Source organism: Parasteatoda tepidariorum, chromosome 11 (assembly GCF_982258835.1).
Source record: "Parasteatoda tepidariorum strain Cologne lab strain chromosome 11, Ptep-v5.0, whole genome shotgun sequence".
Classification (NCBI taxonomy): Eukaryota; Metazoa; Arthropoda; class Arachnida; order Araneae; family Theridiidae; genus Parasteatoda; species Parasteatoda tepidariorum.
Genome location: NC_141765.1, coordinates 74,732,956 through 74,760,666, shown reverse-complemented (window position 1 = coordinate 74,760,666; position 27,711 = coordinate 74,732,956). Strand labels below are relative to the sequence as shown.

General features: G+C 29.4%; 1 protein-coding gene across 1 annotated transcript; it reads left to right on the top strand.

Annotated features, from left to right (window-relative positions):
* The first annotated feature begins 211 nt into the window (after positions 1-211).
* On the top strand, positions 212-27,711 carry LOC147801832 (protein kinase C delta type-like). Its single transcript, XM_087154507.1, has 8 exons — positions 212-356; positions 6,574-6,624; positions 6,694-6,815; positions 20,201-20,261; positions 22,238-22,412; positions 24,378-24,409; positions 27,402-27,487; positions 27,565-27,711. Exons 1-8 carry the CDS (start codon positions 212-214, stop codon positions 27,709-27,711), a joined length of 819 nt encoding a protein of 272 aa, XP_087010633.1.

Below are 27,711 nucleotides of genomic sequence, written 5' to 3'. Positions count from 1 at the left end.
CAAAAATCTCAATTTTCATTTTTTTTTTTTAAATGGAGATATCTTGTTTTCTGTCTCATCGATTTAAATAAATTCCTTAACAAGCAATCTTAATATAATAAACAAACGTAATTTAAGTTAATTAAAAAAATTCTTTACTAAGCAATTGTAGAACTAATTTAATTTCTTATCTTTTTCTACTTTTTTACTTTTTTAGATAAATGACTTAGCTATGACTTTTCATCTTCTGGAGAGAAGTGGTTACTTTAGAATTCGTCTTCTTCAAGTTGAATCCAGGGAAATTGATACGAAACTTGAAGCCTCCAACACATATTGCATCATAAGCCAGAGAAATAAAAGTCCCTCACTTGCCGAAGGTAATTCTTGATTTATTTTGTTATATTTCGAAAACGAGATAAACATTTTAATTATGTGTTTTAATTATTTTGCAAAATATTATTGCGTTCCTAAAATGGAACCTTTAAAGGGGCAGCAAAAAAAAAAATTGCATTTTGGAAGATTTTTTCAACAAAAATTCTAAAATATTAATAAAAATATTAAAATATTAGAATTAAACTTTTTTTTAAATAAAGTATTTAAAAAAGTATACAGTAATAATTACAAAAACAAGATCTGAATCTCAATTGCCATTAATCTTCAAAATTGTGAGTTTCATACCTGCCAACTTTTACGCATTTGGCGTAAAATTTTATTTCTATCTTTAAAGTGGTAGTAAAATGTATGCTTTCTATATATTCCTTGCATTTATAAACTTAATTTATAATCTTTTTGACCACCACTGTTTTTAAAAAAATAAGCATATATATTAATATGGAATACTGTTGTGGTAGTCCGCGTAAGCTTTTTCAAAATATAGCGCATATTTCTGCCTAAATTTAAAATTTAAATTCCATTCCACTACCAGTGGGGAAAATCATTCTCGAAAGGATTAAAAGTTGGCAGGTATGAAATTTGGTTGAGGTACTTATCCAGCTGAAAAACGTCAAGTTTTACTATAAAATCTTATTATTTTTAATAATTCTCTTAAAAATTATTCCTAAAAATATATTTGAATAATTTGGTACTTAAATTCATTAAATCTTTAAATAATTATTTTATAAAATTTTGGTCAATGCTTTTTGATATATAAAGTATGATGATTCATCAAAATTTTTAGAATGGACGTATGAGAAGAATATTCTAAATGTATTTAGAATACGTGTGTTTTTAGAATATACAATGTTTATTTCATTTTATATTTCTAGATTATGTTAAAATTCCATTAAGAGTTTCATTAGAGATATTTTTTATTATAACTGTATTGTAATAAATATAATTTTTAAAAATTTAATTTTTCATGTTTTTTTTTTTTTTTTTTTTTCTTTAATAAACTTAAATTCTTTGAATAGAGAAGCCATCTCGTTTTCGCTCTAATTAATCAATGTACTGAATTTCTACTTTAAAGTATCACTTTTGTACAAAAATATAAGGTCGGAAGAAATGCTTTAAAGAAGTGGGAACTCATGCACTCGAAAAAATATTCCTTAAATTTATGCAAGAATTTAAGGGGGCAAAATAATAATTTTTCAGTGGTGCCATCTATTGTTTATAAAAGCAACAAATATTTCTCTCTACAGTTAACTGTTGAATTTTCATCTAACAAAACACATAGTACTAACAAACTTAACTTCTATGTTTTGTGGGAAACGTGAACACATTTAAAATTTACTATTACTATTTTTTTTAGAACTTTAGGCTCGGCGAGTATTATTTATAGTACGTGGAAGAAATCTTTAATAATTTTTTTTTAAAGGACTAGGAGACTCCACCTATTCTCTTCTATGATTTTTCTGCATTAATTCTTCGCATGTAATTTGTTATGGAACAATCCCTCGTGTGGCAATACGTCATGAGCACAATTCGTCTCGATGTCAATTCTTGAGCACAGTACAACTCATCGTAACAACAATTCGTCGCAAGCACAATTCTGCGAAGACGCAACTTGCCGTAGCGACAATTCACTGTGCGCACAATTTCTTGCGTCTTCGATTAAGTCCAGTTCATATTAGTCCAGTAAATATAGCAGTAGAAAGTTTATTTTTCAGAAAAATTGATATCAAAATTTTTTTTTTTTCCTTTGACGGAAAGCTTTCTTATGCCATAATAAATGATACTTAAAACCTCCCCTAAATCCCCTCTGTAAATTTCTTTTTTTTTTTCTTTTTTTTTTTTTTTTTTTTTTTTTTTTTTTTTTTTTTTTTGAAGGAAACAGGGGTGATTTGAGGGGGAGAATTGAATTTCTTCCTAAAAGGCAAGCGATGCATTATTTCCATTTCCAATCTACTTTTTTTTTGCGTTGAATTGAATGAAAACAATTTCTGATCAGACTAATAGTTTGAGTCATATGGGACTTATGAACAAAGGGTGTAAACTTACATTTTTACCTGTTAATGCATCTGACATTACTATCTAAACAAAAGAGTCATTGTTTCCAATGTTCTTTCTTGCGTTGATTCGTATGAGACTATGCAAGAGTAATTAGAATAGATAGTTTAAAAGCGTTTTATGTTTAAAAAGTACTTCTATTGACATGTACATAGGTACACTTTTTCCATTGCTATATAGAGGCTATCTGAACACGTAAGGTACATTTTCCGGTGCAATTTTTCATGCTAAGTTGAATGAGGTAAAATACAAGTTGATAGGATCAAAAACTTCTAAATTATAATGAATTTCTTCCTAATACAATTCAAAAAATGGTACTTTTTATATTTAAAAGAAAGCATTGCAACTTTTGAAACACTAGTCCTTTTTTTTCGTTCGATTAAGTGAAAGAAAAATACATAGAAAACAATACCTAACGCGTCTGTATAGCAATAATGACATTCCTATGTTAGAGCAAATAGAAGATATTACTTTTTGTACTGAGAACCCTTATAACTTCTTAATTATTTATCTTTTCAATTCTTGTTTTATCTCAATCGATTTAGCTTAAGAAATATACCTTAAATGGTCAAACAAAAGTCTTACATAGCAATGTAAAAAGTGTAAGTGTATGCAGGGGCGAATCCAGAAATTTTTCCGGAGGGGGGGGGGGGGGGCACGGACTCAGATCCCCCCACACACAATTAATTTTTTTTATAAAAAAAATTTTTTTAAATATTTTTTTTGAAAAAAAAATGGGATTTTTAATGCTAGTTATTTATTTTTTTCTTAATGAACAATAGAACAATACATAAATAATTCAAGTATTCAAAATCTTTAAATAATAAATGTTACGAGATTTACAATACAAGTTTCGCAAGTTTCCCATCTTCACCTTTATACAATCTTTGGTTAAACTTGTTGAAGCGCTTCAACATTATTAATATTTACAACGAAACTATGACGAATTTTGTTTTAATCTTTTGGATTGTGATCTTGAAACAGTGATGAACATAATTAGATGAAGAAAAAAAATCTATATGCCCCCTTAAATAATTTTTAAAATATTTTATCTCTTTTGTAAACTATTAAAAAAAAAAATTTTTTTTTCAATTTTGGGGGGAGATCATGATTCCAATTCCCCCCCCCCCAGCTGGATCAGCCACTGAGTATATGTCAAAAGGAGTACTTTTCATAGACAAAAACCCCTTTAAGTTTTGAACTATTCGTTTTATTGACTTGTGCTTCTTGTGTATATAGTATCACTAGATTCAGCTCGAAAAAATGCATAGGAAATAATATCTCACTTGTCATATAGTATTGTCAGTTGTGTTATTTGTAGTTTTTCTGAATAAAACCCTTATTATTCTAAATTGCTCGTCAGAGGGTCTCAAGATTGGTTTAATTCAGTTTAATGAAGAAGAAAAAAAAATATATCGGAAACAATGCCTTAATAAAATGCAAAAAGTAAAATTAAAACAAAAAAGTCGGGTCTTTTTCTAGTTACATTATTTGGATCATATTTTTTGTGGCTACTCCTTATAATTTGGGGCAAAAATATGACTTAAAAAATTTATGTATTTCTTGTGTGAAAATGCAGTTATGACGAACCTCTTTTTCCTGTATAATGGGGGATGTTTCCCAGACCGTCTCCAATAGCCCATTGTGCAGCTCTAGTGCGACGTAAATGAACAAATCAAATCAACCTTTATAATGGACAATTATTTTGATTTTAAATAATTATCTTGAGTAGGCAGTTTTCTTCAGACGTACTTTATTAAAACAGGAATTTCTAGAACAGAAATGTTTGTAGAGTAAGTTTTCAAATCAGAATACTAAATGATAACAGTGAACGATATTATAATTTAGGAAATCTGATAGATGGTTCTTTTCAAGTACAATAGAATTTTTCTTTTGTTAAGAAGAAAACTTACCCTGTTGTCCTATTAAAATAACGTGTTAAAATTATAAGAAGGTTCTGTATTGATATCAGAAATAAATGTTTTCCATTTAAATCTTTTTTGTATAATATTGCTCACTTTAAATAGTAGGAAAATGTATTTTCCTAATAACAATTCTGTCGTAATAGCTAGCAATTTTTAGCTCATTGTAAACATAAAATTTTTGTAACTTTATTATTTGACAGTGGCCAGGAAATGTATCATAACATTCCGTATTCATAATATCGAGCTTTTTTGTCTGTTTTCATGCAATACCATCATATATCTATCGCTTGTGGCGCTTAATTAGCCCAATTAGCACCGTAATGTGTTAAAATCTACCCTTTAAATCAAAAAGTATTAAGAGTCCCGCAGTGGACTGATCGTTAAGACACGGTTCCCAGCAGATCACCGAAGTCAAGCATCACTGGCTACGGTCAGTGTGCGGGTGGGTGACCACTTTGATCAGTCTGCGTAGGGACCGAGGGTGTGCGGTATTGGTCCTCGTTAAACTGATTACCGTAAAGTGCTCGACTTCGCGCGCAGGTCGTCGGGCTACCGAAGCGGGGGTGCCATCCCCTCCGCAGAGGATCAAAATTGTGATGGCATGTCTTCGGATCATCCCAGATCGCCCTGTTTCCCAGACCGTCGCCAATAGCCCATTGTGCAGCTCTAGTGCGACGTAAATTAACAACAACAACAAATATTAAGAATATTCTGTTTTTCATTTTGTTTAATAAGTTTTTGTTTGAAACTTTTACTGGTCTCATATCCTAAAAAAGACCCAGTTTCAAGGATGTGTCTATTGTGTCTTCAATCTTCGTATGTGGTAGCGAAATTTAGAACTTTTGTATATAAAAAAATACTGCTGCAAATACTAAAATTAGATGAAGGAAAAATTATTTTATAAAATTATTAAGCTAAAAAAATTAAATCTGGATAATCTAGAATATTTTCAACAGCAAGGCGGCGAGTAGAATATTATATTTCTTGCTACAAATATGTTACGACTAATAGAAACATTTTGCTCAGTCAAGGTAACCGGCGATTAAAAAATATCTTACAACCAATATCACGAAGTTATTGAACTGAACGCTAAGGACTAGCAACAACAATCATTTTTTAATTCAGTGTCTCACCCTGGTCCCCTTTGTAAGTAAGTAACAATAAACTAATCACAAAACCCTCCCCTCTTTGGAGCGTTCGTAATTTTTAAACGGCTACAAATTAAATAACTAGTTAGCTTTTGTAAGGCAATGAAGAGTTTTGACAATGTAAATGGATATATTTATAGATGTTTCGAAACAGCAAGAAAATGTGCCCGCGGCGAATTGTGCTCGAGACGAGTTGTGCCCACTATGAATTCTGTTTGCAATGAATTGTCCCACGACAAATTGTGCGCGATGAATTGACGTGACACCCTCAATGATTGCTTTTTTGTATTCAATATTGCAAAAAAGGAAAGCATAATCACTAAATAATTTAAATAAAATATTTTTTTAATTACTTAACATTAGAGCTTTTATTAGTTCGTTCTTTTAAATACATATGGCGACAGATGACAGCACTGAGGAAGACAGTTCTAAATTGTAAATACTCTCTATTATAAATAACATCTTACAATTTTGAAAAAAATTTTATGAGAATTTAATTAAACAGAACTGTAAATGTAAGCATCTTTTTTCCTCAATAATGAATTGAAATATTTCTATTTAAAAGAAAAAATTATAATTGAAGGAAATAGATATGAATAACTCTGCAGTAATTCAAATAAGACTCTTAAATTTAAAAAAAAAAATGATTGGAAGGACATTTTTTTTTTGCCCTTCTAAAGCAATGGACAATATTTATATCTCAATATCTATCTTAATATATTTAAAATAAGGATACTTTAGAAAACTTTAGAATTTAATTTAGTTTATAAATTGAAATATAACTGAATACTTTCGAAATCTAGCTTTTAATTTAGAATTGAGCATAATGTAGAGGTTTTTAGTGCATTTATTTTTATAAGTATCACTCCATAATAAAAGTACCCAAGTTACTAAGAACATTAATATTTTAAAAATGCAGAAAAAAAAGTGCTTAAATTGCATTTAAAGTTTCCTGCCTGAACGTAGTCTGAGAAATTTCTAAATTTTAATCTTTGTAAATTTAAGGATATGAATAGATACATAATTTAGTTTAAAGAAAATTATTCATTTATCTAAATGATCTACTTTCTATTTAGGTAAAAGAATTGTTGAATGGAGGGCTATTGTTTCAGTTGATTTAAAGAAAGGTAAAGAAAGTCTTTTTTCAAAGCGTTAATTTTTATTTTCGTGACATAATTTAAATATAATTCTTTCAGATGATTCTCTTGTAATTGAAGTAATAGAAAAACCATCAGATAGAAATGTTGCATCACGAAAGCTGTCATTAGATGATTTAGATAAGCTATGCCCTGATAATGACCGATGCTACAAAACGTGGGTACGTATCCATTTCCTATTATTAGTGTTTGTCTTTCAACATTTCAAATGAAATTTTCGATGCATACATTGAAACGGTGCCTCGTCAATTCCTATCGCACAATTCGTTGTGAATCACTCTCAATTCCAAGGGGCGGCAACTCATCTTGAGCACAATTTGTGGCAAGGAAAATTCATCGTGGATCAAAATTCGTCTGGAGGACATTCGTAGTGCACAAAACCCGTCGCAATGGCAATTTGTCGTAGGCGCGCAATTCGTCACCAGCACGATTTGCGGTGGATGCATTTTTTCGCGGCAACAACTCGTCGCTCACGCAATTCGTTAGGAGTTCAATTCGTGGTGGGCACATTTCCTCGTGATGACAGCTCGTCGTGGGTACAGTTTGTCGCATGCACAACTCATCGTTGGGACAATTCGGCGTGAGCAGAATTTCTAGCGATTTCGACGAAATGTATCTCTCAAGAAGACAAAAATATTGCATCGTCTACAAAAGCGAACAAATTATTTTATTTGTGGTCGTTCAAATATTCAAATATTACGAAAGTACTTAAACGACGGAGTGGTATGAGCAATGCTTGAAAAAGATAATAACATTTCCTCCTTAAATTTTTCTTAAATGCAAAAAGATTGTTGTTCCCTTGGCGCCAAACATAATAATTTTGAGAAAAACACTTACATTGATTGAAAAATATTTTTTTAATTAGCATTTTTCTGTTTTGGCAAAATAATTGTATCCTTCGTATGTTTGTCGCGAGAAATATGATCTTCTCACCGTTGTTAAAAATATTCGAAATGGTAAGAAAAAAATAATTTAAGTTTCTCTAAATCATATTTCTATAAATTAATATTTTCTTATTACTCATTAATTCTTGTTTCGCAGGTGTTCTTTTTAATTAAAAAAGGAAAAAAAATTGCTCATTTTAGCTGTCTAGAAATTTATATAGTCAAATTTCTATATAGCCATATAGAAATTTGATTTTTACAACAGATATAAATGTTTACTGGCGGAAACTAGGACTTTTTGGATATGAGACCAGTAAAAGTTTTCAAACAAAAATATTTTTAAACAAAACAAGAAACTGACTGTCCCAAATATTTTTAATTGATCAGATTTTTTGATCAGATATTTCAAAGATCAGATTTTTTCCATGCTATGTCAATAATTTAATAATTATGCCAATAATTTAAATGCTGCAAGTCAAATATAAATTAAGAAATCATATGAAAATCTACTTTCTCTAGGGAAATACCCATTTATTGGTTTTATTTTTTACGAGAGGTTTAAACTTTTCACTCAAATTATCATTTAAAAGAAAGGGGGGAATTATGGAGCATTAAGTAATATTAATATTACTTAATGCTCCACAATTTGGGCTTCTAGTTTGTTTAACCAATAGTTTGTTTAATTTTAACAAATGCATACAATTAACATTTTAGTGAGTTAGCATAAAATGATAAAAGTATTTAAACTAAAATAACAACTTTTGCTTTGGTTATTTGTCTCTTTATTTAAAAAAAGTATTACAAAATTCCTTATAAGAACATACTATGTTGTTTGAAACATTGATAGTTCTCGACTCAATTAAAATTTTATATTAAAAACAATTATTGATGACGAAAAAGAGAATTATTCCCTTCTTATTTTCAGAAATCGAAATATAATATAGTAATATACATATAATAATAATGCGTAGCCACACCTTCGACAACCTATAATAATTAATTAATAATTGAACCTATTATAAATAATACAACCTATAATAACCTAGTTAATATTTTCCTGAATAATAAATGTACAGTAATAAATATAAATATAAAATTTCCTAAATAAATATGAATATCCAAACAATTTTTCCTATAATAAAATAATTTTCGAAATAATAAAAAAAACATTCTTCGGCTTATAAACTTTATTTAATAACGGAATTTATTAAAAGATCATTTTATTTTTGATCCAAAAAATTTTTCATTACAGGAAATGTACTTTTATATACATTTTTAAGTTTGTACAACTAAAATATGTAATTAAATTCGATTTAAATTATCAAAACAATTTTTTTTTCAACGCATCAATATAAGCTTCAGAGCGAAAATAAAAAGCGATTTGTTCGCAAAATATTAGCGTGAAAAAAATGCGCCAATTCCAATGCACGCGTTTTATCAAAAAAGCAGTAAAAATATCAAAATATTTACATCAATATGAAATTTAATTGTAATGAAAATACCTACATATGTTAACTACATTACAATCTATTAATTTAAATATTATTATAAAAAAATAATAGCTATTTTGCTAGTTAAAAACCAATTTAATTCATTCCATAACCTGATGTGCTGATATACAAATTGCAAATAAATGTTTAAAAGTGAATGTAAAAGAATAAGTCTTATTTGTGAAATGTAAAAGGCCCTCCTTTTATGAATTTTTCTTCATGAGTATGCACAGTAGTATACGACCATTTTTATTGAATTTTATTGTTCAAAACAAAGCACATCAATCCACCTCCATAGTAAAAGACTGGGAATAGGGTTTACTAGAGGGAAAATTGTGGGGGGAGGGGTGCTGGTTCTCTCTATGTAAATCACTCCTGACCACTTGGATCAGTCTGCGTAGGGACCGAGGGTGTGCGGTAAGGGTCCTCGTTAAACTGTGCTACCGTGAAATGCTCGACTTCGCGCGCAGGTCGTCGGGCTACCGAGGCGGGGGTGCCATCCCCTACGCAGAGGATCGAAATTGTGATGGCATGTCTTCGGATCATCCTCCGGGATGTTTCCCAGACCGTCGCCAATAGCCCATTGTGCAGCTCTAGTGCGACGTAAATTAACAACAACCAGGGGTGACTGCTCTGAGTACTACTGATTTCTCAGGATCTATACATCCAAATATCCTGAAAATTTAATCACTTGTTCTTCCATTCCAACAATAGTTTATGTGCCCAATAAATATCATTCTGTTATTTGCATTCCTTCCTGGTGTAGCAATTTTAATGGCCAGTTGTGTAGTTTTTTCTTCATGACTTAACTGTTACGTAATTACTTCATAGAAAGTTTTACGGATTCCAGGGCCAAGACAGGCACTCTTAATTTTAAATTATTTCTTGCAATTACGATAATTACAAACATCTTATCAAATATTACTTAGAAAGCATTACAACAATTTAGGATAAATATTTAACAACAGGAAAAATTATTTTCAGGCTAGAAAAAGTTACAATTACTAATTTTATAAAATAAAAATTCCATTTCAAATATCAAATGATCATGGTAATGCTTTTGACTTGAATATACTGGTATCGCCATCTATTGATTATTTCCTTAACTAAGACAAATATAAAAAAATATCCTGAAATTAATGGATCATACTATAACATATTTTTTAGTTAAACTTCAGAATAAATAAAAGAAAGAAAAGGAGAAAAAAACTTAATTGAACCTTGTATTGTTTTGACAGTACAAGAAACAGGAGCGATAGAGTGAAATAGATTGGCGAAAATAAAATTATACAAAATTCCTCCTTTTTTTCTTTTTTTTTCGTTTTCGTGGATGAATGCGTTTTTTTTTCTGTGAGGAATCAGAGGAATGAAGGAAAGTGAAAAAAAAACAATGCTTTTCCTAAAACTATGGTTGGAAGTGGGGTCTCAATATGTATTTTAATGTGAGCATAAATAGGTTTAATTAAAGCAAACAATTGATAGTAGTGTTGCGCGTGAAGAAAATAACAGCATAAGTTTATATTATGAAGGAAATCGGTATATATAAAGTTTAATTTTAAATTCAATTTTGAATCAACTTTAATTTTTACAGGACTGATTTAAAATTATTTATTTATGCAAATTGAATAATTTTTAAAATATTTTATCAAAACTTAAAAAAAAATATATATATGTAAATAAATAGTTATATAGGGTTTGTAGTTTCCTGATATAACCTGATTAAATATTTTTTGCCCTGACTTCTAGTTTTGATATTCATGTTTTGTGCGTGTTTAATTTTCTTTAATGCAAATCTGTATTTAAAAGAATCTAATATTTTTTTTTTATCCAAAATCTATTTACTTTAATAATTAATTTCGGTAAAGTTGTAAAATGATCCTGTTTACAATCCAGCAATGATGAAAAAACTAGCAATAAAAATAATTAATTTCTACCTTTGCTTCGGGGACAATCAACTTCTCCGAGGTTATCACAACTTATTAACGAGTCATATTTACTGTATATGCGATATAACTACTAACAAGCAGGAACTGATTGACAGAAGGGCATTCGGAGCACAGCGCCCCAAATTACATAAAAAAAAAAATATATATTACTTTTTTTTAAAACTAGTTTGTCCTCTAACTTGTCTACAAATTTTTCTTTTTCATATTATAATACCAACTTTCATGCAAGTATTTTAAAATGCGAAATACATTTAAAGTTAGTTGCTTTCATTTCCTACATTTATTACTGCCTCAAACAGACTTGATAAATAATGTTTATTTAATGTAAATAATAAATCTTGCAATTGAAGAACTGCTATAGATGCTTGCTAGAAAGTTAGTCTAGTTCATCATTTTTACCCGTACGTAACTCTTACTCTGTCAATTGAATTTTAATATTTTTTTTTTCCTAGTTTCGTCCAATTAAGTTTTGAATTTCTATATGATGCATTTCTAAATAAGGTATCGGGTTGTTTACAATCTGATGTTGTTTAAAAAATTACCTTTTGATATGATTAAAAACCATGTCGAAACTTGTCGACTTTTTTAAATTTTGTTGATAAGAAAATATTAACTGGTAATTTCAAGAACTATTATTAGCTAGGCTATATATCCTAAAATAATTTACGATATTTTTCGCATCATTAAATCACATGGAAAATTGATGCTGTAATTACCTATTCCCCAAATTTAACTTTTTTTATAAATACATTTAGATTTTTTATGACTGCAATCATGTGGAACCTTTCGTGAAACAGTCTAATTTAAATATTTTCTGTTAGAAAATTCAAAAATAATTAGCTATGCTGTATTCTATTACGAGCAAATGCAAAATTCAATTAATTGAAAAAATTTTAAAAATAATTTGATCAACTGTTTTATTTAGAGGAGTCTATCATATTTATACTTGATTGGTAAAAGATAATTCAAATAATTCTTTTTTTTCTTTTCTTATTGAACATTCCGTTTCTATTTCACAATTGAATAAAAACTATTTTTATAAATTTGCTCGGTTATTCCTTTCAAAATATGCGTTAAACTGCTTTAAATACAAATTGCCCATTTCCGTTATTATGATACTAAAAAAAAAATTCAGAAAGTTACGATAGCATATTCATGTAAATTAATCACGGTTTCAGAAAAATATTCCACTGTAAAAAAAATCTAACAATTAAAAAACCATGATTTTTTTAAAAATTTTTTTTAATATATCTTCTCAAAGATAACGAACTTATTTTCTCTTACATAACTTGTTTTAAAATTATTAATTAGTTCTTGAGTTTCTTCAATTTTTGAGCAATATGCATGTATTGTACTTGACTGTCTGTAACAAAACTGAGAAAATCTTAGCATTTCCTTGTATTTATAGCTCAGCTTTTTAATTGAAGTCGAAAATTGTTTATATCGATTATGCTTTATTAATTAGAAAGCTATTGTTTAGAAACATTGTTCTTTTCAAAACTTAATTTATGATTCAGTTACGTTATGTATCTTTCAAATCCCCGAATAATTTTTACTGCTGTGAGCTAAAAAATACTAAGTTTTATATCGTTATTTATAAAACCTTCATATTGTTATTGTGCTATCGAATACGAAAAATAAAAAATAATAATTGGAAGGATGAAAAAAATATAGACTTACAACATAACATACAACTGAAAAAAATAAATCAAAAGTCAAATCTTTTCTTCTTTTTTTTTTCCTGAAGAGAAAGAGAGAAAAAAAAATATTTTTCTTCTGAGAAGAAAAAACATTTTTCTTTTTCACGCGGTTGCGAAGTCGAGAATCACCCACTTTCTTAGAAAAAAATCGCGAAACAGGAGAGCGGAAGCTTTTGTTTGGATAAGTCATGTGGTGTGGTTACAGGTTTCCGTGTTAAACGCATCGTGAGCAGTCTATCTATATTATAAGTCTATGGCTAGCACATCAAAAACAACTTCCTCTCAATCCCAACAAATGCAAAATCTTGAATCCACTATCCCGTCAACACTGGCACAAAGCACTTCTGAAAATAAAAAAAATACTTGAAATTAACCCCAACAGTTAATAAACAAGTTACAACACAGAAACCAACACAATCTCCACCAATAGCTAAACAAAAATATGTGACCATATGTAGACGAAATAAATTTAAATGAGAATAATAAACAACATTCACAATCTGATGCAATGAGAACAAATGAAGGTAAAGGATGACGAACTTCCAAAGTAACATTCAAACTGAAAATGGGATGGAGACTCCTGGACTTTGGTCCGAACTGGACTGTACTTTTGTCCAAAAAATTCTAAACCTATAACTCATAAGTGATAAAATAGCCAAACTAATATAGTGGAATTTCAGACGCTATAATACGACAAAACCTGACATCATTGATATTGCAAATAAATTGTCTCTGTGTTGCTTCTGTCTCTAAAAAATCTCAGTAAAACCTAACCAAATTGTAAAACTCTGCTGCTATAATATAGTGCGGTAATATCATTGACAAAAATAAAGGTTTAGGCGGAATCATGGTTATGACTTACTGACAAAGTTATGACATGGTTGAGACTGCTTGAAACTGATATTCGCCGCGCTTTCTTTAAAAATCTGCATCTAGTTTCAATTTTCGTTTACATAGAAAAAGCTCACGACCGAACTTGCTGCTAACTTGCATTATAAACTGTGGAATAGGGGATAATACGTATTATTTATGAAAAAATTTCCATTCAATAGAACTTTTCGGGTTAAAATGAATTCCATTTTATCTTATGCTTTTCCTCAGGAACAAGGTGTCCCTTCGGGAAAGGTTTTAAATGTAACGCTTTTACATTGAAAATAAACAGCATTTTAACTGAGCTTTCTATTAATATGACACTCATTGAACAACAAATGCAACTAGCTATAAATAAAATTTTAAAATGGGCAAATGAAAATGGTTTAATCTTCTAACCTAAAAAAGCTCACTTTGGTTGACGACGCGGTTTTCATTCTCATCCTGAAATTGTTTTAAATAACGATATTTCTCTTGTTGAGAAAACAAAACTCCTAGAAGGATTTTTATTTCTAAACTACATTTTTAATCATTTAAAAATTATAAAAGGAGAGATTGTTCTCAATTAGTAAACATTAAGGTCCTCGCAAACTGTTCGTAGGGGGGGGGGGAGGCTGATATGGATTCGATGTTGAATATATAACGTGTAGTAATACGTGTTCGAAGCTAGATTATGGTATTTTTACATATTCATTAGATAATCCATCTATTTTAAAATACCTTGACACAATCCATCCTTAAGGAATAAGAATATCATTAGTGCCATTAAGATTTCCCCATTTGAAAGTCTGTATATGTTTTGTTCAGACCCCTCTCTTCATTTTGGGCAGCTCTAAATTCTCGTTGAATTATTATCTTAAAATTAAATCTAGACCACTTCATCCCCTTTACTCGTGTGTCGTTCATACACAATATATCATCGCTTCCATCTTATACTCTTTTATTTGAGAATAGAATCACGAATTTTTTAAATGATTTTCAGTATTTTAAATCTCGAGCTGTTTACTAATACAAAAGCTATTCCACCTTATGTTGATCTTTTAATTTGTGTGTTAGATGTTATTACACTATCTCAACACTTTTATTCAAAAATTTTATGGACATCAATATACCATTTTTAAAGCAATTTTTACAGTGGGATCAAAATACTGTTGGTTGTAGTGTCGTAACAGAAAATTGCAGTGTATCTGTTTCCTGATTCTTCAGTTTTCAGCTTGGTATTTTCTAGCCTTTTACTTTTTTCTGACCAAATTTACCTTAAGTGAATATTGACTAGCTTAGTTTTATCTCAAGTGTTCCTCCATTGGACATTGGACTCTCAAAATTCAAAACTACATCACGTGATGAAGAGGTTTCGATATTTATTTCTTCTGAATGTATGTCAGTATACATGAGAATGGACGAGCTGATGAAGTGGCAAAAAGTACTCATAAGCAGGAATTTTTTAGCAACCTTAGGGATTAAGCGAATTTGTCAATCATCAGTACAGCAAGCCTGGAAAGATCACTGGAATACACAAATTACTGAATTACATAAAATCTTTTCTTCGATTGATAACTACAGAATAATATCCGTTGATCATAAAGCTTAGATGTTAATAAGAAAGCTGAGCATTAGCCATTCCCGTTAAACCCTTATACATTTATGAAAAAATGAACAAGCACCAATTTGTTTGTATTATCAAGTTGTTGTTATCAATAAACATATTTGTGAGACACAAACTTTTTTGAAGCTTTTATTCTGATCTTCAATCTTTGCTTGGTGACCCTAAATACCTTTTAAAGTTTATCAAGACAATTGGACTTTATTCTTTACTTTAAGCAAAAATACACTAATTTGATCTATTTGATCTAATTTGATCCAATTTTAACACAGTGACTGGCTCGTGTGCCTATTAACTCCATACGACAAACAAGCAGAACCGAACCTATAGTATGCCAATTTTTGTGCTTCCATTTGCGCATTATTCACGCTTTTTTTTTCCCTTTTAATTTCGTTGAATAGTTGAAAAGAATGTCAAAAACCGTCTGTTTTTCCTCATATAAGAATTTGTTTGTTATTTTAAGTCTGCTAAGAACTGCAGTGAAAAAATTAATAATTACATTCTCATACTTCATATGAATATTTCGCACATTAAGTATTAGGGGACCGGTAAGTAATATTGTTTCGGCGCGTTAAATATTCGTTAGTCTTAAAAACTAATTCATTTTTTTTCGATTAATTTTCGGTTCGGCATTGAAAGGTTGCTGCTAATGAGGGTGAATACATTATTGATTAAAAATAAAATCTCGATAACAAATGCACCTAAACGACATTACTTTCCGGTCCCCCTAATATATAATACCAAGAAACAAAGATAAATACTTGATTAAAATTATGACGATCTTAATTCATAATTTTTAAAGTCAAAATTCGTAATTTTTTTAAAGCAGAAGAATTTTTATTAAACTTTTTCACACATTGTTTAGCCTTGACCTTAAAGAAATAAATTTCGCTTGACAAACATCTTAGAAGCTAAAAAATAGAAAAACCCCTTTGTAGACTGTTTTTGTAGTGCGCTAAGAATTTAATGAAACAATGAAAATAAATTTATCACTTCATTGTGTCGAGTCCAACCCTTTATACGTAAATCTCTCGCAAAATATTTCTCACATTGTGTTTCGCAAATTGCATCGTATTTTAAGTTTCTAAAAAAACAGCCCCGGTTCTTTTATCTTTTAACAATTTTTTGATGCATTGTTTGAAAACATGATATTTAGTTACAATAATAGCTGCAGTCATTGTAACTCTTCTTGTTGTTTTTAAATGATAATATATTGTTGTAGCTATGTTTTTTTTAATGATAGTGATTGACAAAATTATACGGATATTAAAGTGCAATACGGATGTTATTTTAACACTTTAAACTCTTAGTGACTTCAAATTTATTTTTCCGCGTATCTATTAGTTTTATACATTTTTACTTATTTCTTTATTATTTCATTATATTTTATTTATCCTTACCACCCTGATCTGCACCAAAACCCGGGGCAGGAGAGTATGCGTGATATAATTTTCTGTTAATAGATAAGAAAAATATATTCTTCTGTTTTCTTAAAATATCATTTTCAAGAAAAGGAATTATGTATATTGAAACATTTGCTGCTCTTTTAAATTTAGTATTTTTAAAACATATTTTAAACCCCGTTCTGCCCCACTTTCCTTTACATAATTAGACTCTAGAGTAAAAGGTCTCTTTGATGCTATTTTGAGATAAAGTTATTTTCTTTATCATATAAAGTAACAACTTTTTGTTTGGAGAGCAAAAAGCGTTAAGAATTTTCCTTTTTTTTTGAGGAATTGCGACTTCAAATACCTTTCTACAGTATGCATATTCCGACGTATGCTAACAGAAATAACGTTACTCAATTCATTAAAACTAGGTATCTCCTCATTTCTTCAAGTTCTAGTACGGCAAATTTAATCCGTGTTTTCTATGAGTTTGAAAATCCTGTTTTGCTGACAGAAACTGAGTTTCAAAACCAGTGATCTCCTTATCTGCCACTTTTGATTAAGATTTCAATTATTATTTGATGTTGTTGTGCTTGCGCCTCTGATTGTGTAAACACACAATTGTTAATTGAGTTTCAAGATTCTTCTCAATTAGAAAGAAATAAGCAATGTCTCCCTAATAAATCAAAAGAAAACAATAGAGAGGCGATCCTACGTCACGGAGAAAAAAAACGCAGAATTTCTAACCGTGTAACATGTTTACTATGTTCACTTTTGGTCTCGGGTTTCGATTTATTAATTTTTTTAATCAAAATTCACAGCTGTCATTGTCGGACATTATTTAAGCACTACATAACAATATTATTTACTCATCACTAGTTGATATTTCAAGTGCATCGTATTATGAATACACCTAATTCAATCACCAAAGAAACTTATATAATTATACAATATTTTCCGTTTGTCATTTATTGTCGGTCCCTCAAACCTCTAGAAGCTTTAAACTTCATTCATAAGTAGAAGAAAATTCCTAAATTTATAAAATGATTCTCTTAGTATTTTTTGGGAAAGCTCAAAAAATGTGTTAGTAACGAAGTGTTTCCATTATTTTGTCCAACCCCTGTGAGTGCGTGTGTATATATATAGTTAAGAAATATTTATTTATTTTATTATTTATTAATTTTTTTTAAAGTGCGTTGTGATTATAGTTCACTTAATTCAATTTTGATTTGATGTAAAATAATTGAAATACGCATTTTTGTCTGTATGCAATTTTAAAAACTCAGTACTTGAATGACAATTCAAAATAAAATTACACCTTGTTTTAAAAAACACTGTCCGAGTTAGATGCTTCTGTAAATCCTTGTTCTGATTTGGAACTGAATGAGCTCATGGCATTATATGTTCGAAAGGATCTTCAAACACACTGTCTGGATAGAGTTTTACTGCAGATTATTTAAACATTTTCTTTAAAATATGAGGTGAAATCAGTGAAGAGAGGTTACCCTTATATTTTCAGAGACTTCTAAAGGTTATGTATATGAAATTGGTTTTCTAAAAAAATTATTATTTTTTTTAAGTGTAATTTCTTTTTCTTTATAATCTTTAAAATTTTTGCATTTTTTAAAGCAAAATTCGAGAAGTAGTTAAACAAATAATATCTATTCCCCTCGCCAAACTTTCTAATTCTTTCGCTTTAAGTTACAAGTTCTTAGCTTTTCTAATTAATTTTCTGTATTCATCCACTATTTTCTTACAATTTCCTGGGGTCTTCGAACGCAAATATATACCAAATTTAGTAAAAATAAAAAATTCTAATTTGTTTTTTTATATTTTTTAGAATTTGCATGTTCTGTAATTCTTGCAGGATGTTTTTGCTAACATGGACATTTAGTCTAATATTAATGATGAATGTAACTATTTGTGTGAAAAAGTAAGAAAATCTAAAAAAAAATTTGAAATTTCGTTAAAACAAGGTTAATTGGAACTGAGTTTCATAAAAAGTTTCAATACTTCTGAATTTCTGGATAATTTAGTATAGGTAGGTCACACAATTGTCCCTAAAGTTGTTCTTTGAAGGCTCTGTCGTCGCATGAAATGATGCTTTTTTGCGAATAATATATATTCACAACTGTTGTGAGTTTGAAATAGTTACTGTTAGGTCAAGCTTAGCCTATTTAAGCCAGAGCCTTATTAAGCCAATGTGAAAAAAAAACAAGAGTTTTGAGAAAATGAAAAAAGTTTGTTATCTAATTGTTCGATATTTTATAACTTACAACAATCCGGCATTATCTGGGTTAATAAAAATTTGCAAAACATTAGAAGAAGGCATTGATTTTGATAATCCAAATTTTAAAATCCAAGATTTTGATAATCCAAGTTTAATAATTTTAAAATATTTAAATTATTTTTCCGATCCAATGCCCTGATAATTCTTTAAGGCAAGATGATAGAAGATATATAGTTTAAAATGTTAGCTTTGCTTCAAGTGCAAAGCATTTAAACTATGTATTTTTTATTTTCCTTGGCGAAAGAACTTCAAAAGGTTTACCCAACTCTGGGTGAAACACAAGACGCCATCTGATAAAGACGGCAGAGACAAGACTGCATTTTTTGCACTATAATGTGTACAGACTTTAACAAAATTTAAACTGGATTTGCTTGAAGCAGTAATAGTAAGATTGAAAAATCCATATTCATTCAACCGATTGGAATTAATAATTTAGCAGCATTTGCACTGCCAACCAATAGAAAAATCAACGAAAGGGACAAAAAAAAAAAAAAAAAAAAAAAGAATCAAAATAGAGATTTTTTTTATCTATTCGGCATTTTTGGGTGGCAATGTGTTGCAACTTTTTTTTTCACGCACCATTTTTTTTCATTAGTTACCTGATATTTTAGAGCTGATAGTATTAGCAGTGGAAAGAAAATGGTTGTTAAGCTGCTTCTTTTTCAAAATTTGCTCTAACTTCCCCAATTGCACGGCAATGTAATGATTTTCACCATATTTTCGCTGCCCATAGAATTCTTTTTTACGGAGTTTATAGTTATCACATCTCTAATTTCCATATTTTTTAGCCTATAAGATGGTGGAAAAAAAGTATTTTATCACTCTATTAAACTAAACTAAACTAAACTCAGTGGCGCGACAGCCCATAGAGGGCCAAGGCCTACTGTGCCCATCTCAGTTTTCTTGACCTTGGGCTCTGGGGTGCAGGAGCAGATGTTCCGGTCAGGCGGAACCCCCAGTGTTTAGTTCCCAAGCATGCTTGGTACTCATTTATCGACCCACTGAAGGGATGAAAGGCAGAGTCACTCTATTATCGTTATAATTTTATAAACCTGCCGCCAATCAAAATCAATTACTTGTCGTCTCTATACATTTTATTTTTCACGGTGCAAATGCGATTGATTCGTAAAAAGTGAAAATTTGAAGGAAATTTTTAATTAATTGAAATTTAAAGATTGAAATTTTAATGAAATGTAATTTAAATTATTCAATCCATGAAAGTTCTTTTGGTCTTACTATTTTTTCTATTATCAATTGAAATATTTGAAGTTTTTTCATTAGTAAAGTTTTTGTTCCTTCCTGTTATTTAGTATATTTTCTTTTTATAATTAAATTAAATTAAATTTTCAAAGGAAAATAAGAATTTTTTTTCCAGCTGAAGTTATTGCCCAAGGGGTGGTTGAAACTTTGCATCAGATACTATGATAAAAATAATGGTAAGTTAAGTTTTCAATATCTCATTTTAAGCAAAAAATTTATGTGATAAAAAGGGTATTCTCGAGGATTCGCTTTAATTATATATTTTTAAAATTCTTCAAAAAAAAAAATTACTTGTCAGTCAGATTATATAAGGCCATCCAATCGTTATTCAAATAAAAAAAAATAAAAGAAAAACCTTTATTTTTTTTTTATACTTCGATGCTTACCATTAGTATTAATAATAATAAATTTGTAACCTATTTTGATTATTAATTTGAACTAAAGCTGATTATTAATTTTAGTTAAAGAAATTGAACGAAACAGAGGAAAAATAATCTATATGTGCCAAGCTTCAAGAAAAATTCAATGTTAGGTTACTTTAATATTTACACAAATAAACCCTCACAAAAATGTAATAAATTAAATTTTACTGCTATTCCTATCTATACAAAGCACTATTAAGTATTTTAGGGACCGTAGTTTGTGTACCGATGAAGATTTTAAAGAGAAGTTTTCACATAGATTAATTTATATTTATATTTGTTTTGAAAAATTTAAACTAATTAAGGGATAAATCTTTGGTTTAATATGCTGTCATTTTATTGAAAATAAATTTAAAAAAATATTGCACACTCTTTACATCTTTAAAATTTTAAGCAATTAATTGTTAACAAGTGATGACATTATCTGTGCATTTTGCTTCACGACATATGATTGAAATACTAAGAATAACTCTTTTTTTTCCCATTCTAATGAAAAAGAAGTTAACCGATCTAGAAAAAGTTAACAATTTCTTTCAAATATTTGTGTTTTTTTATAAACTTTTATTCTTTTCCAAAAATATTTTATAAAATATAAAATGAAAGCTTTAATACACAATTTAAGGTGCTCAAATTATCTTTCTTATGGCTCAGAAGACTATCTCAGACTTAAACCCCGCAGAAGAAATAAATATATATGTTTTTATACATTTTGAGATTATCGAAAAATATACCAAAAAATAACACGGAATATATGTACCGAAATATATGAAACTAAAAATATACAGAAAAAAATACGCAACTTTTTTTCGACAATCACTGTGGTATGAAATGTCTGTATAAAGCCATCTAAATAATCACAACACTTTGATTTTCCAGTTTAAAATGTGTGCAAAAAAAACTGTTACTTCAAATAACTGCAACAATAGTTTTCTTTAAAACTTTCAAAACAACGAATTCTTAATTCTGTCACTGTGCAAACCAATAATGTTACTTTTATAAATAGAATAAATTATTTAATGCATAAGCTAAAGTTGTGTGCATTAACGAACAATAAAAAAAAATCAGATAATAGAGAATGAAGATCGTCTTACTTCCCCATAGTTCTAAAAATGTCTTCGTCAGATGCGTGTGTTCAAAAATGAAGGATGTCTACGCGAAAATCCCTTTCTTTGCCAAAGAAGATGGGATTCAGTAATCACTTTTTTGAGTGAGATCCATCAACGCAAGGAAAAAAAAAGCATGAATTACATAATCAACACTATCACAATTCTTAATTTCTGTCTATTTCGGTGTAGATTCCTAACCAGAGGGGAATTTTATACTTTCTGAAGGGATTTGATGACATTTAGTTTTGACATCAAAAAATGAATTTAGAATATACTTTTCCTAACTGTCTGATAAGAAGTTGAATCAAGTTCTAAGTTAATTTATTTTCTTTTTGAAAAGTTTTCCATATTTTGCAATATGAATTTCTTGGAATGAAAAAATTATCCCACCAGGTGGAATTTCAAAATTGCTTTGTTGTAACTATGTTAGATACAGGAACTCTAGCTACAAAATTATAAATATTTTGACAGGCAACGTCTTTTAAAAGTAATGCCCATGTTCAATAATTTAAAACAAGATTATTATAAGTCAATATTTATAAACCTTCAATTACTAAGAAATAAATATATTTATAGTTTAAATACTTTCTAAAGCTTTTCTTGTTTTAAAATCCGAATTTTTAGATATTGATGAATCTGAGATTTTGAAAGATTTTGAAGATGAAAAAGTAAATCACCTCCTTCGCAGGCGTCGTGGGGCTATTAAACATCAAAAAGTACACGAGGCTAAAGGTCACAAATTTGTAGCAAGATTTTTTCGCCAACCCACCTTTTGTGCTTTCTGTAAAGAATTTTTATGGTAAGATCTCATCTCTATTGAACAAGTGTCATATTTTCTTATGTCCTTATTCATTTAAAAAAAATTGGGAAATCAACTAATGAAATTCAACTTGAAAGAAAAAACGTTTAAAGGAAGGGAAAAAAAACTAACAAAATATAGAATCATTTTTGTCTGTACGAGGTATTTGTACCAGCAAGTAAAAGTGAGTAACCTTAGAACCCAGAAACTTGAAATTTCCAATAAAAGAAAGTATTTAGCTAAAATATTTTTTACATGCAAGTTTGTCTAAAAATAATTAAATAAATTATCCGGTTTCTTTTTAAAATTGAAAGACTATGGATCATAGAATTAAAAACAACGATGTAGGCCATAAGATGTTTCTGTCTACTTTGATGTTATCTTGTGAAAAATCTGAAAACCTGTAACGCACTTATTTGGAAACAATATTATGGAACAGTGTGGCCCTTCAATTAAAAAAAGTATTTCTAACTTAAAAGGACAGCAATACCACAAAACTCCATTTATAAAAATTTTTTACCAATTCAATAACGGAAAATTATTAGTGTGAATTTCTTTTTAAAACCATTCCTACATGAAACAGGGTAAAGATTAATGCAAAAAAAAAAAAAAGAAAACACTTAGTTTTAATAATATGAATCCTTGTTTCTTGTTTAAATATAAGGAACATTAGCACCCCATGCGGATATAGTTGCGTCAATAATCTTACATGTTCGGAATCCATGTTTCTTTTAAATGGAAGAGATTGAAAATTTTAGATTTCTACGCATCTTGTTTAAATAGTATTAATTTTTGCCTAAATAGAGTTTCTTGCTCCTTTTAAGAATTATTTTACAACGTTGAGTCTTGGGGAGAAAACTTTTTTCTCTCAATTAGAATATTAAATTTTAAAAAAAATATTACTATAACTGTAAAATAAAGAATTTGATTAGCGGTTTTGCTTTGAGAGAGGAGTTAAATTACTCTTATTTATTTTCTTTGCATTGATTTAATTTTGGAAAAAGTTTTAAATGCTGATTTACGAATTGCTTCGATAGATTTATGGAGTTGACAGATTTTTCATATTTAAGTTACAATCAGGAATTAAAAAAAAAAACGAATAATGAATAGAATGAGATATAAAAGAGTTCAAACTCAGTCCCTAATGCAAGGATTTTAAGCATCAGAAGACACGTCAGGAAACTTGATTATTGCCTAATTTTTTCCCCTATTAGCTTGAAATTTTTCTCATTATCTAAAAAAAATAGAATGACTTGGAAAACTACAAATTGGTGACAGTTCAATTTTAATAACAATATGGCTAAAGCCCACATAAGAGGGCCATATTGTTACACGAGAGCGCAGGCCAGGCCAGATGGTATACTTATATACCTATATGGTATACTTTTTCATAAAATACATGGATAATTCATAAATAAATGCAAAGATAACTCATGGATAAATGCATAGATAATCCAATAGATCAATAATCTTTAATTCATACATCTTCCAACTTAAAGCAAAAAAATTTTTCCCCTCCAAATTTCGAAAAAATAGTGTCCGGTTTGAAGAGATGGAAAATAACGTTTCAGGGCAAAGGTGACTGTCCGGTTACGGCAGTGTCCGATTTGCAGAGAATGTGCGTAATGGTTTTTTAAAAGAAGATTCACGAGGAATTAATATGTCCGTATTGAGTGGCGTCCGTTCCGCAGGAGTGTCCATAACAGGAGATATATATATTTTAATCCTATCAAATCGAATAAAAATGGATTTAATCATGCTTGCAAAAAGATAATTGAGTCTCCAAAACAGTTATTTCTTAACTAAATAATTTTCATTTTTGGAGATGAAGAATTGTTTTTTCATTCTGATAAGAGTAATTTTATTCAAGGAATATTTTAGGGAAAAAAATTTCCTTGATGGTTGGACTTTTCCCTGTGTATAATAACGCATAAACTGTGTACTTAATTTCTTTTTTCCTTTCAGGGGTTTTGGAAAGCAAGGCTATCAATGTCAAGGTAAATGTTTTTGAGTCTTATTCTCAGTGGTATTAAAATGATGGATTTGAAACTTCTATTTTGTGGAATTTTTTGAGTGTGATTTACATATGATTACACAAATGTTTTTCATTCTATTTTATATAACTTATAAAAACTTATCCAGTGGTCTTATCTATTTATTTTTGTCATCAGTGCTATTTCAATCAGTAATTCTAATTAATACCTTTGTTACTTTAAATGAAATCAATTCATATCTATTTTAACTCAAAATAAAATTAATGATGAATTTATTGAACAAAACTTTTTTTAATCTATTTTGTGAAATATCTCGAAACCTTTGGGTACTAAATAATGAGGAAGTTTAGGTTTTACAAGCTAAAAATTTTACTTCTAAAAGAATTTTCTGCTTTTTTTTATACGCAGCATTTTTCTTAAAGATCTTTAGCACTTAAATAAAAGTACTTTTTTAAACTTCTAATGTAAGAAGGAAATTCAAAAATTCTGGAAATCTAAGGGTCTGTTGAATGTCCACGTATTGTTAACGCGTAAACTTTAAAGCCAATTTCGTGAAGTGTTGCTAAATATTTCACATTTCTTACTGTAACTTACACAAAACTCTTAAAAAGTTAATATTATACAAAAACTGGTAATTTCAACACGTTTAGGACCGACGAAAACACTCTGAGAGCACAAAATAGTTTCCGCATTTTGAGATCCGCCGCTGGGACGTGAAGCGAGGAAGAACTATATTTCATTGAGAGTTCTGAAGTGCCGCTTAGATAACAACTCTGCCATTATTTTAAAGTTCATTTTGTCATGTATCGAGAGGGTTCGAATGAATTGTTGGCTGAGGTTCATCAAATGGGTGACGTTTTCAACTCTATAATTTGATTAAATTTTAAAATGCATAATGGTTAATAAAATAAAAATAAAAAATAAATAAAAACAAACGCTTTTTTAGCTTTAAATAGACTTATTCATAATTTCAATAGGAGCATATAAAATAAAGTCAAAGGGAAATTCATATTTTAATATACATTGGTTTTACTTTCCGCAGTGGACTGATCGTAAGGACACTGTTCCCAATAGAACACCGAAGGCAAGCATCACTGATTGCTGTCAGTAAGTGAGTGGGTGACCACTTTGATTAGTCTGAGTAGGGACTGAGGTGTGAGCGGTATCAGTCCCCGTTAAACTGTTCTATAGTGCGGCTTTCAGAAGAACTCCTCCAGACATCAGTCTCGCGTCGTGGCGGGTACCATGGTTACGAGGGAAAGTCAATTCGAATAGGGGTGTGGGGTGAATAGTTTTGTCTTGATCTTTGCATAGGTCAGCTTAAGTAAACCAATCTACACCTTCCTTCCTCCATTTCCCCCCCCATTAGAAATGTGCTCTCGCTTGTTACCGTAGCAGCAGATAGCCCCAGAATTTTAGTCTGGAGAAGTTCTCCTCAAAGCCGCACTGTACCATTAAGTGTTCGACTTCGCGCACAGGTCGTCGGGCTACCGAAGCAAGGAAGCCACCCCTTCTGCAAATGATCAAAATTGCGATGGCATGCCTTCGGATCATCCTCACGGATGCTTCCAAGGTCATCGCCAATAGCCAATTGTGCAGCTCTAATGCGACGCAAATTAAGTACCTACTTACATTGATTTTATTGAAACGGATTCTTTAATGTAAAAAATAATAATTAAATGTAGACATGTAAATGCATAAATAATTATGTTTATAAATAATACCAATTATATTAAAAAAGAGGATAGATATTAAAAAAAGTGTAAAATATAATTAATTCGTAAAAATAATAAATTTTTCCTTTGCAGTTAATATAGTAATGGTGTTATGTGAAATCATATCGATGAACGCTTTATGGATGCATTGATATTTATTTTGTACCAGAATAGTGGAGGAATTTGGTTGAGACATTTTATATTTTTTTAAAATCTCTTTATGTTCTCTCTATGTCGTTTGGAAAACTGATTTTCCAATCCTATAATGTCTTCTAATGATTGTCTCTCATATATAGAGTGTTTGGTTATGATCAACAAATACTTGTACTTTCATTATTTCTCTTATTATTATAATTCAGTTAATCTGAGGGAAATAAATTTGAAATAGTTCCTAATACTTAAGGAATTAATATAGCACTTCAAAGATAAGGCAAAAAAATGAAATTGAGATAATGGTTCTAAAACTTTTAATTGTTATCCTCTCCAAACAATTGAACTGCGCCTCATATTTTGTAGCTCAAGAATTTAATTCAATCGTTGAATAAAAGAAGTGTGCTAATTCAAAAAGTAAAGGTTTTTGTATTCAATTTCGTACTTTTATCGTTTTTTCAAACTAATTAGCATATTTAAGGTTAGGTTCTTGAAGCGTTTAGATAGCACAATGTGAAATTCTGTATATTTTCCTACTTAGTCACAGTGTAGGTTCAATAAATGAGTTTAATGCAGGATTTTCGGTAAAGACAACCTTTAATTTCCTTTTGAAATCCATATCGGAAAGTTGATTGCCTTAAATTAATATTTAAGCAAAGAAAAATCACTATCAAAATCTGATAAACCACATTACAAGAAACACCTTAAAGTTTCAAACTGCGATTAAACCTGTTTTGATGCGTATTGCAGGCGCTTTCCTCTACTATGATTTATCAAATTTTTATCTCGTGTACCCTAATGTGTGTATTTTTTTGGTTTTCTTTTAGATAAGAATTCTAAAAATACATTTAAGGGTGGTCTTCACGGGGCACCCTGTATTACAGCTACAGTGATAAAAAGTGTTTCCTTTCACGTATTTTTCATTAAGTTTTAAAGCAATGAAGTGGTTTTCGAAATTTCGGTAGTTTTTATTATCTTGACAGATTTTTTTTTATGTATCCCTTTATGATATGTGATATTAAAGTATCATTTTTATAATAATTTTTTATTCATTTTTTTGAAAAAAAAACTCATATCACCGTGTTTCAACAATCTTTTTGAAATCTTATAATTATATAATTTTTTTTCAGCTTGTCAAGTATCCGTCCACAAAAAATGTCACGAGAAGTTTCTCGCAAAATGCGCAAGCTCATCTATTGAATCTCAAACAACTTTGGTGAGTTGAGAATTAAATTTCTTAAACGAACAAATTGATCATTTAATTAAATCTTAAATCTGTTTTGTATTTTTCAGTACATCAAAGAAAGAATCAAACTAGACGTTCCACATCAATTTCAAGTGCACACATTCAAAAGTCCTACTTTTTGTAATCATTGTGGTTCATTATTATATGGATTTCGGAAACAGGGATTCAAATGCACACGTAAGTATAACCTTTAA